The sequence below is a fragment of the Vicugna pacos genome, chromosome 24 (assembly GCF_048564905.1).
Source record: "Vicugna pacos chromosome 24, VicPac4, whole genome shotgun sequence".
Taxonomy (NCBI): Eukaryota; Metazoa; Chordata; class Mammalia; order Artiodactyla; family Camelidae; genus Vicugna; species Vicugna pacos.
In genome coordinates, this window is record NC_133010.1 from 19,043,925 (window position 1) to 19,057,413 (window position 13,489).

The 13,489-nt window shown below is 48.4% G+C and overlaps 1 protein-coding gene across 2 annotated transcripts in view; it reads left to right on the plus strand.

Annotated features, from left to right (window-relative positions):
* The first annotated feature begins 263 nt into the window (after positions 1-263).
* NPC1 (NPC intracellular cholesterol transporter 1) overlaps positions 264-13,489 on the plus strand; it is a 38,936-nt gene continuing 25,710 nt past the window's right edge. Inside the window, exons 1-3 of one of the 2 annotated variants that reach the window (XM_006205105.4) lie at positions 264-448; positions 10,762-10,884; positions 11,807-11,913. In XM_006205105.4, the coding sequence (XP_006205167.2) occupies positions 392-448; positions 10,762-10,884; positions 11,807-11,913 (287 nt within the window). In that variant the 5' untranslated portion in view covers positions 264-391. Of the gene's footprint in view, positions 449-4,940; positions 5,048-10,761; positions 10,885-11,806; positions 11,914-13,489 lie in introns of those variants that run through there. The other variant, XM_072949106.1, reaches the window with a different exon arrangement.

Consider the following 13,489-nt stretch of genomic DNA (forward strand, 5'->3'; position numbering starts at 1 on the left):
GCCGGATTCCAAAGGTTCAGCGGCCCCCGTCTGGGAGTCCCTGGCCCCATGCCGCGCCCCTAGTCGCCGCAGGGCGAGGAAGTGCGGAGCTGGGACTCAGGGAGGTCTCTGTGGCATCACTTGGCCGAGGCCCGTCTAGCCCCGCCCCTCGTCCCGCCCTCCCCGGACGGCCCCGCCCCAGAACCGGTCCGGGGCGTCCCGGCAGCGGCTCCACCCAGGAGGGGGAGGAACCTACGCGGCCTCCTTCCTTCCTGAGCTGCGCGCGCAGCCGGCCGGAGCCGGCTTCTGTTCCCTCCCTTCGGCGGCGCGGGAGCCTGAGACAGCCCGGGACGCCAAGCCCAGTCCCGTGAGCCGAGCCCCGCAGACGTCCGCAGCCCGGCGCCACGGCAGCATGAGCGCGCGCGTCCCCGCCCTCGGCCTCCTCCTGCTGCTGCTCTTCCCGGCGCAGGTGAGCGGCCGCCGGCGACCCGGGCGGGCTGTGGGGGACGTGGTGGGGCCGCGAGTCGGGGAGCGGGGCGGGCTGTGCAGGGGCTCACGTGCCCCCCGGCCGCCGAGGGGACCAGCCGCGGGTCCCGGGGAAGTTGGTCTAGCGATGGAGCCCCGGGAGGGCCCCCCACCCCTCCGGTGCCTTTCTCCAGCCACACACTTTTCCCTGTGGCCTGGAAGAGGGTGGCAGCTGGGGGCTGGTGGTTTGACCTGTTTTGAGCCTATTTCACCTGTGGTCACCTAATTTCTCGGCTTAGGATGTGGAAGCAGGAGGAGGAAGTTGAGTGTAGAGAGATCTTACTTATTTCACCTGCCTTCGTTGTTTTTTTTTTTAATTCTGCCACATGCACACGATTCTTTATAAATTTGTTTAGAAGATCTGACCACTTTATTTCTCCTTCTCCTCCCCTGAAGATGAATGTGTGTGGGGCGGGGGAGGTAAATAAAAGAAACAATCCATCAGGCACCAAATTGGAACAGACCTGAGAACTTTACATAAGGCAGCTTAGTCTTCTAAAGAGTGCAGGTTGCTTCTTCCCCCTTTACATCTGTGGAAACTGAGGCCCATAGGTGCAGCAGTTAATTGAATTTCTCCTTGTCAGAGAACTGGAGAGTATGGGGCCTGGAACTCAGAGTCCTGACTCCAGGTCGGCTTTCCCTTGGTTTAGTCGCCTTGGGCATGAGTGCCTCACTCTTATTTCTGTGTCTACAGTTTTCTCTTTTAAAACTGGGGGTCAGGGGGAACATCTGAGGATATAGTGCTGCAGATGCAGATGCAGATGAAAGTGTGAACTTCTGGGAATCCCGTGCCCTCGTGCCTACTCATAGGCGTCTCAGTGACGAGGGGATAGTGAGTCACACAGGAAGGCAGATTAAGGGTTTCCTGCACTAGAAAAACCTCTCCTTAGACTTCTGCAGGGGACAGATGATGCTGACCCAGGAAGGGCCTCCTGTATGTGCATATGGAGGAGCCCCAGCAGCGTGGGCTTGTGGAGGCGCACACATCTGCTGCTTGGTTGGGAGGGGAGGCAGAGAAAAGCAGGTTTCAGGAGGTGGTTTGGAGTGGGGTCAGCCGGTAGACCACCTGCTAGCTCTGTGGCTTTGGGCACATTGCTCTTTCAAGCCTGATTTATTCTGAAGATAAACAATACCTCTTACAATTATTGGCGTTATTAAGTAACATGATGTGCAGAGAGACCTCATCACCATAGTGAAAACTCAAGAAATAGTAGCATGATTTGCTTTGAAAATACAGCTGTTCAGTTTCTCTAGAGTTTTAGGTCAGGATCTAATAGGCAGGCCTCACATTGTTAAGTAGCTTTAACTTATCTCTGAAATCCTTTTACTTGAAGGTAGTAGCCAAGGCTGGTGGCCAATGAGTGCCTCTCCTCCTGGGACTTCTGTGATAGGTCTTAGGTTACAAGTTTCTTGCAAAACACCTGGAAGCCTCAAGAAGTTCTGTAAATCTGAACTGGAAGCACGTCTGTTGTTATGAAGTTTAACTCCCTCATGTCTACAAAGGCTTTCAGTACACCTCAACAGATGGGGGGCGGGGGTCCTGCTTTTAGAATTCTCACCAGTGGTGGCCGCTCAGCTGGGTTCAGTCTGAGCACTGATATAGTTCTCTCACAGAATTACTGACTAACTTCTTCATGAGGCCTGAAATACATTTGGGGGAGATTTTGCTTTCCTTAATTTTTCATTTTTACAGATGATAAAATAACATCACTAGACTGCGTGGTTTTTAAATCTCGTGGTTATCCAAATAATGTGTGTGGTTTTGAGAAGTAGTACACATCTCTCTTGACTAATTTTTATAAGCTTTTTCTTGAGGAACTTGGATCATAATGAAGCCTGGGTAGGAATTAACGCCATTAAAACGGCTTTTGCTGAGGAGATCGAGATTGGGATAATCTGTCAGCCTGAGAGCACTGAGGTATAACCCTCTGAAATTGGAGTGAATGTGGGTAATCTTTCCCAGTCTCTCCCATTTCTTGATTGATGCCGTGATCAGTTAGTTATCTTACTAACACAGTAATCAAGGGAAACGGTTTTTTTTATTATTAGCAAGTGGCAGAAAGAAAACGACTTGCTGAATAGGTCTTTGTGTTCCTCCAGTGTTTGTCACATTACCCAGAACAAAGAGTCCCTCTGGCCAGGAAGACAGTAAGATCTCTCTTTTCCGGGGTAACCCTTCCTCTCCCTCCACTCTTCCTAAAAGGGATGCTTTTCATGGTGTTTGACGGATGCCACATTACCTGTGCGGAAGTCTGGAGTGGGCCATCTCTGATCCGATCTCCGGCACCTTGTCTGTGTTTCATCCACAGCACTGTGAAGGGCACCTGCTCTCCAGCCACATAAACAACTTGCTATCAAAACCCTGCCCATCTTCCAAGGTCCAATTCAAATGATTCACTGTCCATGACATTGTTATCTTGTTCCCTCAACTAGAATGTCTTCCTTCTCAAGTTCCAAATCTCTGAGCTGCAGCAGCAGCAGCATTTACTGCCTGGCAAAAGACTTTGAGTTAAAAGACCTGGTGTGGGTCTCAACACTTCCTCGTACCTGGGGTGATCTTGGGCGAGCCAGGCTCCTCCTCTATAAAATAGGGTTAACAACACTGCCTACCTCTCAGGGTGCTTGCGGAAAGGCAAAGAAATATTGTTTGACTTGAACTACTAGGTTGCAGGCTCCTTGAGGGCAAGAACTATATTTTACCATCTCCAACATAGCCTGAACTCTTCACTTTTACTCTTCTGAGTCACCAGATCATTGGGCCTTCGTGGATTTGGGTGAGGGGGAAAGATCGGGAAGGGATTCGGAGGCTAGTGGAGATCAGAGCTGGATTTGCGCTTGGTGTCTGGGTGACTGCAAAGATCAACTGTGGCTCCAAAAGTTTTCCTTTGCTTGGACTATGCTTGTTATTTTCGGTCTTTAGAATATTTGCTTTAGCAAGACAACCTTAAAAAAAAAAAAAGCTCTCTCTGATGCAAGTGTGCTTTTGGGGGATTTGAGAGGGAATCTTTAGAATTGGGTTCAGAAGAGCTCAAATTACTGCCATTCACTAATTTCATAAATAGGAAGAGAGTGCAGTGTAGGATACAAAAGTAGATCAGAAGACTCACCTATCCAGAAAGTGGTCTGTCTATAAACTGTAAAGTGCCATGTAAATGTTAGGAATCACTATCCCTGTCTTATCCATAGTTGCTGAGAGGGAAAGTGGATACATGAAAAAATTACAGTGCAAAGAAAAATGTGCTCTATTAAAAGGACAGAATGTTACTGGGGAGTCCATTTTTGAACTTAGCTTTGGATGGTGAATGAATGCTTCCCGGGCGGACAAGAGGAAAGCTGGAGATAATAGGGGGGAAAGTTACCCAATTGTTACTGAAAACCATTGCAGCATACACTTAAAAACGGTGAATTTTATGGTATGTAAACTATCTCAATAATGTTATTTTAAAATGGCCTTCTAAATTACAAGAAGCTAAAGGAAAAAGAATTACGTAATTTTTGCTCCGAGTAGCAAACTCCATTGTGGCAATACATCTGGTCTTGTTTTAACCTCCCAGGACCCCTTTAAATAGATGTGACGCTGTTCTTACTGTTTTACAGATGTAAATGTTAAGGCTCAAATCTGTCCCAAGCTCACATAGTTAGTAAATGGCAGAGAGGGGGCTTGGGCCACCGTCTTCTGACTTCTGTGGTCTATTGAAATCCAAAATAATGCTACCAGATTATTCATATTAGCAAGCTCAGCTGAGTGGGTGTGCAGCAGGTGTGCACCTAGCCAATAAGGCATCTCATGCAAGGCATGTTCCTGGCTCCCCTGTGGCTTCTCCAAAAGCCAGGGACGGGTCAGGGTGGGTTTAGCCTGCTGGCCTGACCCTTGGTTCGGTTGTCACATTGTGTGAACATTCCAGAGGGGAAAACCGGACAGTGAACACCCCCATCTGCTTTCATGGTTTTGTTTTAGCCTTGTGGCGATTGGATTGTTTTTCAAACTTGTGGATGCTGGAGCTCAGATATGTAATGTCTAAGACTGACTAGTACTCCCTTGGGCAAGTCACTTAAACTGCAAGTCGGTGGGGTTATCTGTGAAGTGAAGACTGGCTGAGCCCAGAACCCATCTAACTCTAAAAATGTAACTTAAATACCCATCTAAAGGCGTGCCTAGTGCTCACACAAATTATCCTTTGTTATGCGGATATGATCACCCCAGGTTGGCTATAAAACAGAGTTCCAGAAATATCCATCATTAAAAGTCAGGCCAGACCAGCCTCCACCCCAAATGTCCTGCCCTATTTGTTTGATCTGCCTACCTGACTCCCAGTGACACAGAAGGCAGCTTAATCACCGGACTGGATTCTCCAGACCACTCCCTCCACCCCCTCCTGGGTTATCCCTGGAGCTTGAGCCAGGCCTGGGGCGGGCCTCCAGTTTTTGTTGGGAGCTTTTCCCATCCAGGACAGCAGAGGTGAGGGGACTGGCCCTGAACTTCACCTGCCGGGGACGACCACATGCAGGCCTGGAGCTGAGGATAGTCATTGGTCCAGAGGAAGTGAGTCAGGACTTGACAGCTGCCTAGAGATGTACTTACAGAGACATAAATGGTGGTCATTGTTCCTATAAGTGAACAAGTCTGTGTAGAAAGAGGGACCCTTGTGCAGGATGACTGATAGTGGGTGGGAAAGCCCATCTCTGGCGCATTGTCACAATCTGAGGGTGCATCCGTGTACAGACTGAGCTGGAGTTTGGACAGTGCGGCAGCTGTAGGGGCGGGAGGATAGGAGGGAGAATGCTTATCTTGGCATTCAAAATCTTGGTTCTCATGACTGGCTTTGTCACGTATGAGCCACTTGGCCTCGGAGAATCCTTTCTGAGCTGTAGTTTCCTTACCTGTAGAATTCTGAGATTCTCTCCATGGGGTGTCTGAGAAATAAACGAGGCAATGAGGGAGAAATCACTTTATGCCTGGCACTGGGTTGATGTTCGTTAAGCATTTGAATATGAGTTAACACTTCAGGATTTGCTAGAGTATAGAATTCTGTCGCTGACGTTCTGAGTCTCTCTGTATGGTTAAGATGTGCTTTCCCTGAGCTCCCTTCGCGCCGGAGTCTGTTTAGCAATTGCTATAGTTGCTGACACACAGCAGAAGGGGCTTTTTAAGCTCTCCAGTCATACGCTCAACAGTTAAACTCTGGCGCATGTTGTGAAATATCCATATGGCTTGATCTTTAAAAGTAGAGAAGGTCTAGCCTTGTAACTACTAAACTCTGGGTTGAAGCCAGAACAATCTCTTACATAATCCAGTCAAGTTCCTTCAACTAGTCATGTGTTTTGAAGGTTTCTGAGTCAGTGAAGACTGGATAAGATTCTATAGGGAATTTCAAAGGAAGTGTAACACCTGGGCTCTGTTCTGTAGGGTTTTATGATCTTACAGGGGAGATGTGAGACAAAAGCAAGAAAATACTCTTGCAGCCTCGCTCCACATACACAGCTTTATGTTTCTCATAAATTCTGCTTCATCCTAGGGCAGGAGCCAGCAAATTATGGCCTGGCCTCCATAGTTGTTTTGAATGCAGTGTTCTTGGGTCACGTCCAGGCCCATCATTTACCTGTTGTGTGTGGTTGTTTCTGAGCTACAACAGACAAGGTTGGGTATTTACTGCAGAGACCTTAAGGCCTTCAAGCCTGCAGTATTTACTCTTTGGCCCTCTAAGGAAAGGTTTATCCATCCCCATCCGGATGGATCCACATGGGAGCATGTGGAGTGTAAGTGACAGATCGCTCTCCAGAGCTCTGGACGCAGGAGACCTGCTGACTTGGGCACTTAGGATGGATGCTCATGCCGCTAGCCAGGTGCTGCCTGGGGCTGACCTGCCTCTGCCCCAGGACAGCTCTCCTGACGGGGAAGCTCCAGGACCAGGACCAAGTGAAAGGAGTCAGAGTTAAATCTAGTGGAGGCAGTGAGTCTTGGGAGAGGCTTGTAAGAAGGGAGGCTGTTCCAAGATGGGTAGGACTGAAACCTGTGGAGAAAACAAGGCACTGCAGACAAGGGCTGGGGCCCAGCTTTGGGGGACCCGGTAAACACAGTGAAGGACAGTTCAGGTAGAGCCAACAGCCAGTCGCAGAGGGTAGTAGAGATGTGTTTGTGAAAAAGCTGTTTCTGAGTCACTGCACTTGTATGTGTTTGCCCAGGGAGGAAATTGAAAGCCTAAAGACCTAGATCTAAATGAGCACTGGTTAAATCTGAGGAATGGGGTGAGGGTGGAGAGGTGAAGGGGGAGCTCCCGGTGTTGTTTCATATGCACCTGTGATGTTTGAGTATTTGTAATGGGTGGGTATTGATTCTGTAGTTAAAGGGAATAAAATCTACGGTCATTTATTTTTAGCATTTTAGGAGTCGGTTAGATTTTTAAATGCTTGAATAAGATAGTTCTTGTGATGGTGAATAGCTCTAAGACTGGTCAGTGCCCACGAGGTGATCTGTGAGGAATGATCGTTCTTTAGACTCGCCCACCCACCCCGCCATACACACACGTCGGTGGAACTTTGACGGCACCAGTTATTAGACACTAGGTGTGTCGAGTGACACTCAGACCCATAATGTTTGAACTGACAGTCACCCTCCTGTTTAATCTCAGTATATCTAAGAACATGCTCTCTACGGTTAAATTGACCATTTTAAGTTTTAAGTTCAAGCTCTAGGACACGAAGTTCATCACATGTTGTATGACCACCACCACCATCCATCTCAGTCTCAGAGCTGAGCTCACGTTCGGTCAGGGGCACTTTAGCCTCTGGCAGACCTCAGACCCTGATGGGTTTATTTCACTATCAGGCCTCATATTTCCTTCCCCAAGTGAGCATCACTGGTGTGAAATCAACATGTGTCCTTGTGTCATAGTAAAGGCAGCTTTCAGCCAGACACCTTGCTTTTGGAAGTCAGGTGCTTCCCTTGGAAAGGAAGCGCGTGGCCTGTACGTGAACCCGTGATTGTCCGAAGCACGCTTGGTCTTGTGTCCGCTTGCGCTGCCCTCGCATTCCAGGGATCTGCCAGGGACCTTCAGGTACGCCTGTTGTCTTTGTTGATAAAGTTCTGACTGACCGCTATGCTGTGGCGATTTGGAGACTGGAAACCCCAGTTGTTGAGACACGAGCTAGGGTCTTTATGGGCTGCAGAGGGGAGCATGGCCCAGTCACTGGTCCACTGAGGAGTGACCCTCATGCAGTGTAAGGAGTAAGAGCTCCAGCTTCTGCACCAGCCAGGCCTCAGGTAGGGTCTGGCTCTGCCATTTCTTAGATGTGGCCTTACCTGTGTAACCCTCCGTTTCCTCATCTGTGAAATGGTGTTATTTTACTACCAGCCTCACAGATCCATTCTGGGATTACATGAGATGGAGGGGCACTTAGCCGATGCCCAGCTACTGGAGGTGGAGGTGGAGGTGGATCCTCCTGGGAGCAGGCCCTGTGATGGGAGTCATGAGGCAGTCAGAGAGTGACTGGCTTGGGAGGGAATGGGTGAGGGTAACCATGCTGGTTCCTGGAGGGCAGGTGGGAAAGGTGCCCGGGACTTTAAACCCTGATGAAGAGGGCCTGGCGATGGAGGAAGGATTGGGGCAGGCAGTTGGAAGAGCAGCTGGAGAGGAGCTGGAGGTTTGAGAGGGAGGATGGAGGTGGAGCAGGCTTTATGGGCAGGAGCAGATGAAGGGACCAGAAGAGAGACAAGGTTGAGCATGTGGACAAGGAAGCGGGCCGGTGGCGGAGGTCCCCAGGGAGGCTCAGGGATATACACCAGCTGGGCTGCGGCTGAGGAAGGCTCTTGGTTTTCAGCTGTGGGTGAGATGAGGGGAGGTGAGGAGAGAGCTGTGAGGTGTGAGGGGCCCCTGCTGGTGTAGCCGGTGAGTGAATGTGCAAGTGTGAGTCCTGCACAAGGAGGGGATGATGCTCGAGTGAGGACCTTTCTTATGGGATTGATTCCATTTTATTGAGAGTCTGTTTCTGGAACTAGAATGTTCTAGTTTGAATCCTGGCTCTGCCACCCTTGGGCAAGTTATTTAGCCTCCCTGCGCCTCTGTTTCCTCATCTGTAAAATGGGCATAATAGTAGCACCTCCCTCAGCCACTCACGAGGACTGGTTGTGTTAGTGCATGAGCACAGTTAAACAGGGCCTGGCACGCAGCTAGCGGCCCGAGTACCCTTGGGCCCCACAGGCTCATGCTGCTTTGGGCCGAGGACTTGGGGAAGCAAACCTATGAGCCATGAGTCAAGCCCCATTTTTTTCCTGGGCCCCAGAGAAACCTCAGATGTTTCATTTTCTTCAGGTCTTTGGAACCTCTTTGCTGAGGTCCCAAACAGGACATTAAGAATAATTCCTTACGCTTGATAGTGCTTCCTGGTTTCCTGAGCCCTTCCTCGCATGTCCCCCCGCATTTGGTCTTCACACCAAAACGGTGATGTGGGCGGAGGTTCTGAGTGCAATTCACAGGAAGGGGACTCCCGCTAGCACGACCAGGGTTCCTGCTCCAGCTGCCACCCTGCTCAGTGCATTGAGAGTCTCATGACTTCTGAGGACCAGAACCATGTCTCCTGACTCCCTGCCTCTTGCCCCCTCCCCTGCCCCCGTCTCTTCTACCAGGAGGGTAGAAGCAACTTTGCTTAGAAGCAAATGGTGTAGATTCTAAAGGATGATCTTGCAAGTAGGAAGCAAGCGGCTCTGGGTTGTCTTTGTTTCCTACACAGCGCTGAGGGCTGAGGAAGGGGAACTTAGACTCCAGACGCCCATCCTGCTCGTCGGGCCACAGTCATGGCTTGTTGACTGGTCTTCTGCCTGGAGAATTCTGTGATGGGGATTTCAAGGGAAGGGTCCCATGTATTTAAAATAAGGTCACTGTCAGCAGTTGTCACCCCTCCTTAGCTGATTTGCCTTTTCAAACTTCAAGGGGTGGGTAATGACCTTTTAGTGGGAAACTCTTTGGAAGATCAATACTTCCCCTAGAATCACCAGATTTATGGAAATAATTGTGATTCTTTTTATATAAAAACGGTAGAATTTTGCAAATTCTCTCTGAAGGTTTGAGATGTGGCATTGTTGCCTCCTTGTCGTTTCCTCATTCGTGTCAGATTTCTCTCTCTTGTGGCCTGAACATATGACTTTCAGTGAGTCAAGATAGAGGTAAGTCATAACTTCTGTTTTAAAATATCTGAAGAATGAATTCAGAGACAAGTCATATGGACCTTTAAGTTTCCCCTTCACTCCACGGCCCCCAGCCTCTGCCTGCTTTTCCTTTCCTGTTTTCAGGGCTTTGGGGCCTGTTGTGGGATTTGTGCTTTGATGCCGGGGACCAGCACAGCCTGGCTGCACTCCTCAGCTGTGTGGGTCCTGTGCTGCTGCCCCAGAGACAATTCACTCTCCTGCTTCTATTCCACTCTTTTCTTTAATGGCCTCCTCACTAGGTACCTTGGGAGCCAAGGTTGCTTCTCGTCAGCCCCTGTTTCCCTCCAGGACAGCTGATTGCAAGGTCATGCCGGCCATGACCCTGGCCAGCTTGGCAGAGCTTGGTGGCCCTGCTGGCAGGCTGAGTCACTCTGCGCCCTTCCCCCTTTCTGAATTTTCTGACAGCCCTGTGACTCTCTCGTGGGGAATAGGAGTGGCTCTTGAGAAATCTTTACACAAGAAGTTTTACATTTTCCTTTTGAGATTCTGAGATGATTTTTCCTTAAAGTGAGCACATTTCTTGCTTTTTACTTAAATCTAGAGGATGAGGTATTCATTCTTGCTCTTCTTCCTTGCAGTTTTTCCTTCATGTTGTGTGCATGGTGTATTGATACTAATTGACCTAAATAGATACGGAAATGTTCTTTCATTCTTTAGACCCGACACAGTTCCTTATGCAGATGTGCAAAAATAGTGCCTTAGTCATCACTGACTCTCATACTATCTTGCTTTCTTTCATCTGCACTGATTCCTGTGGGTTCTTACGTGGAACTGCAGCGTCCTCTTAATTAACAGATAAACTAGCAGGAAGTGGAAGTCACGTAAATAAGAAATTTCTCTTATCTCCTTTACTGACTGACTTGACGAGTCCATTTTGGGCTCTGCTTTAATTAATATTTTTCAAAATATTAAACCAGTGCCCCTTGCTGTTACTCTGCTTTGCAGGTAACATTGAAAACTTCTGTTAAGAGGTGCTCGAGTGGGTGCCTTTTGCTGTTGAAGTTCGTTTTACCCTGGAAGCCCTAATGAACTGAGTTTTGTGTTGACTTTTGTAGGTATTTGCACAGTCCTGCGTTTGGTATGGAGAGTGTGGAATTGCATCTGGAGATAAGAGATACAATTGCAGATACTCTGGGCCACCAAAACCGCTGCCAGAGGACGGGTATGACCTCGTGCAGGTGAGTTCGTTGTCTTGGGTGTTGGAAACACAAAATGCTCATCAGAGATTCTGCAATTATACCTTAAATATTACCGTGGGCTGGGCGTAGAGCTGGCACGAATAGGCCCCTCTCATCCCAGACTCGCGTCTATAGCACGCCGTGGCAGGGAAGGTCGCATAACTCCAGAGAGTTCATTTTCCTGGGGCTACCCCTGGCTCATAAAGCTTCCCACTGGCAGGTTCCTCTTTAGGGACGAATCTTGGTACCTCAGATGTTGCTCATTGCAGCTTCTTCCAAATACATTCAAAGTTAGCTTTTTTGTGTCCCTAGATTTCAGAACTTGAAAGGACTTGGCAGCTAAGTGGCTGTGACTCCCGTCCTCTGTTCACTTTAGTGACTCCTCCATTTTCCACCGAGAGCCTGTGAACTTTGGCTGCTGCCAGGAATGTGTTTCCTGTTGTCTCTTTTACCATCCCCAATACACAGGGATATTAGAAAAGGACTGGAAAAATCCAAGTGAAAAGACTGGTTTTAAAGGCTGAAATAATTAAAATTCAGGTGACACAGTACCAGGACTCCTAGACTTACTTGCTCCTTTCATCGGAGTTATGAAGGGCATTTGACTTTCCCTGGACTAATAGAGTAAATCGCATTCTGGTTAAACGTAACCAAACAAACTTAAAAAGAGGTAAAAAGATTGAGCTTCCCAGTTAGGGAAAAAAAAGAGAGAAATGTCTCTACTGCTTCTACTTTTGTGAATCCCTAGTTTATAGTGAATTTGATCGCCTTTTGAAAGCATTCTGCAAGAACTTGGCAAGTTCGTGTCTCACCCTTGTGTACCTCCAGAGGGTTCTGTGCATAAGATGGTCTTCTCTCATGGAGGGATGTTTGTCCTTATTTAACTGTGCTGCCCTGATGTCCATGCTTTCTCACCCAAAAGGAGCTCTGCCCAGGCTTCTTCTTCGGCAACGTCAGCCTTTGTTGTGATGTCCAGCAGCTTCAGACTCTGAAAGACAACCTGCAGCTGCCTCTGCAGTTTCTGTCCAGGTAGGTTGACTGCCAGGCAAACAGAAGAACAAAAATGGGCTTAAAAAGTTAGTTTTTGCTTTATTTTAAGGAAGCAGTCTTACGACCTTCCAGAAATAAAGAAGACCTTCTGACAGAGTAATAATGATCAGACTCCGTTCCCTGTCTACTTACGTTCAGAGACGCTACTTGGCTTTCCTCTGAGGTGTCTTCAGCACAAAGGGTATCTGCACTGTGACTGGGTCCTTTCAGACGTGAGCCTCTTCGCACTGTGGGGAGGAGAGATTCCTGGTGGTCCTGCCCAGCTAGACCCTCATCCAGGCTGTTGTCTGTGTCGCCTCCCTCCCCTCTTCTCCCCTGATTTGCACATGGTTCTCTCCTCCTGTGGCGCCCTGATGAGCTGGAGTCCCAGGCCTCAGTAGAGCTGGCTTTTGGTCACTGCTCACAAGCTTGTTCTGGCATAGTCAGCTGGTTTTGTCAAAGTCAGTTTGCTGTCCAGTCTGTTCTCTGTGACAGGGGTGGTGTAATAGATATTCTCCAAGCTTACCCAGCAGTTCTCAAACGTGCAAGAGAACAAGCTGGTCTTTGGAACAAAATGTTGTGATGTCTTCCTAAATTTCTCACACTCAAGCACCCGATAAAGGCGGGTGGGCAGGCATGGGCTCTCTGTGCAGGTGTTGCTGCAGGTGACAGGGCACGAAGTCCACATCCGCTGAGAAACCTTGCTTCTTCCCAGGAGTTTCAGTTGGCAACACAGAGTGGAAAACCATCTCTAAATTGTTTTTTCAGGACAACATACAATAGAGCCATAGATCAAAAAGTTGAGGCTGTAATCAGGCCAGTGTATCTTGTGGAAGCCTAGCAGATGTTGCTGGAGCCAGTTTGGTGCTGTCATTCAGCCCAGATTGATTTACCACCTGCTCTGTGTGAGGCATTATGGGCATAAACATAAACATCAAAAGATCACCAAGATTTCCCCTGTGTTGTCAGAGATACCAAAGCTTTATGATAGCAAACAATGGGATGCTAATAAGGAATATTATACAGCTGTCAAAATTGATGGCTGTGGAGTAACATGGAAAGAGGTTTGTTATTTATGGCAAGTGGTAGAAAACTGCACCCCAATAGTGATTTCTGTTCAAATGGTGTAATTGTCATTCCTTTTTGTCACAGTAAAACACAGGACTCCTGAAAGAGAGTCAGGTGTGCATGTCTGCTCAGTCACTAGATCAGAGGCTTGGAAGGCCGGGACCACACCTTTCTCTTTCTGTGCCTGGATGAGATCAGAGTAGAGAGTAATCTTGATCGGTGGTGTTGTGAGAATGCAGGTCTGTTGAAGCAATGGCTTCTGCAGATAATGGTGAACCAAAGAGGAGAGGTCTTCTGCCACATAACTGGTCAACATTAGGAGCCTAAACTTTGGACCCCAGGGACAGCAGGCAGCTTGCGGGTCTCAGAAAACCCATGTGCTTCTGAAATGCTTGCAGCTAGAGCACACCTTTGCTGTTCTTTGTATCTTCTCAAGTCATGGGGAAATCCTCTTGTGTTTAAAGAAGGCTAAGGATTATGTGGGACTCGGAAGAGAGCTAGGTTATAA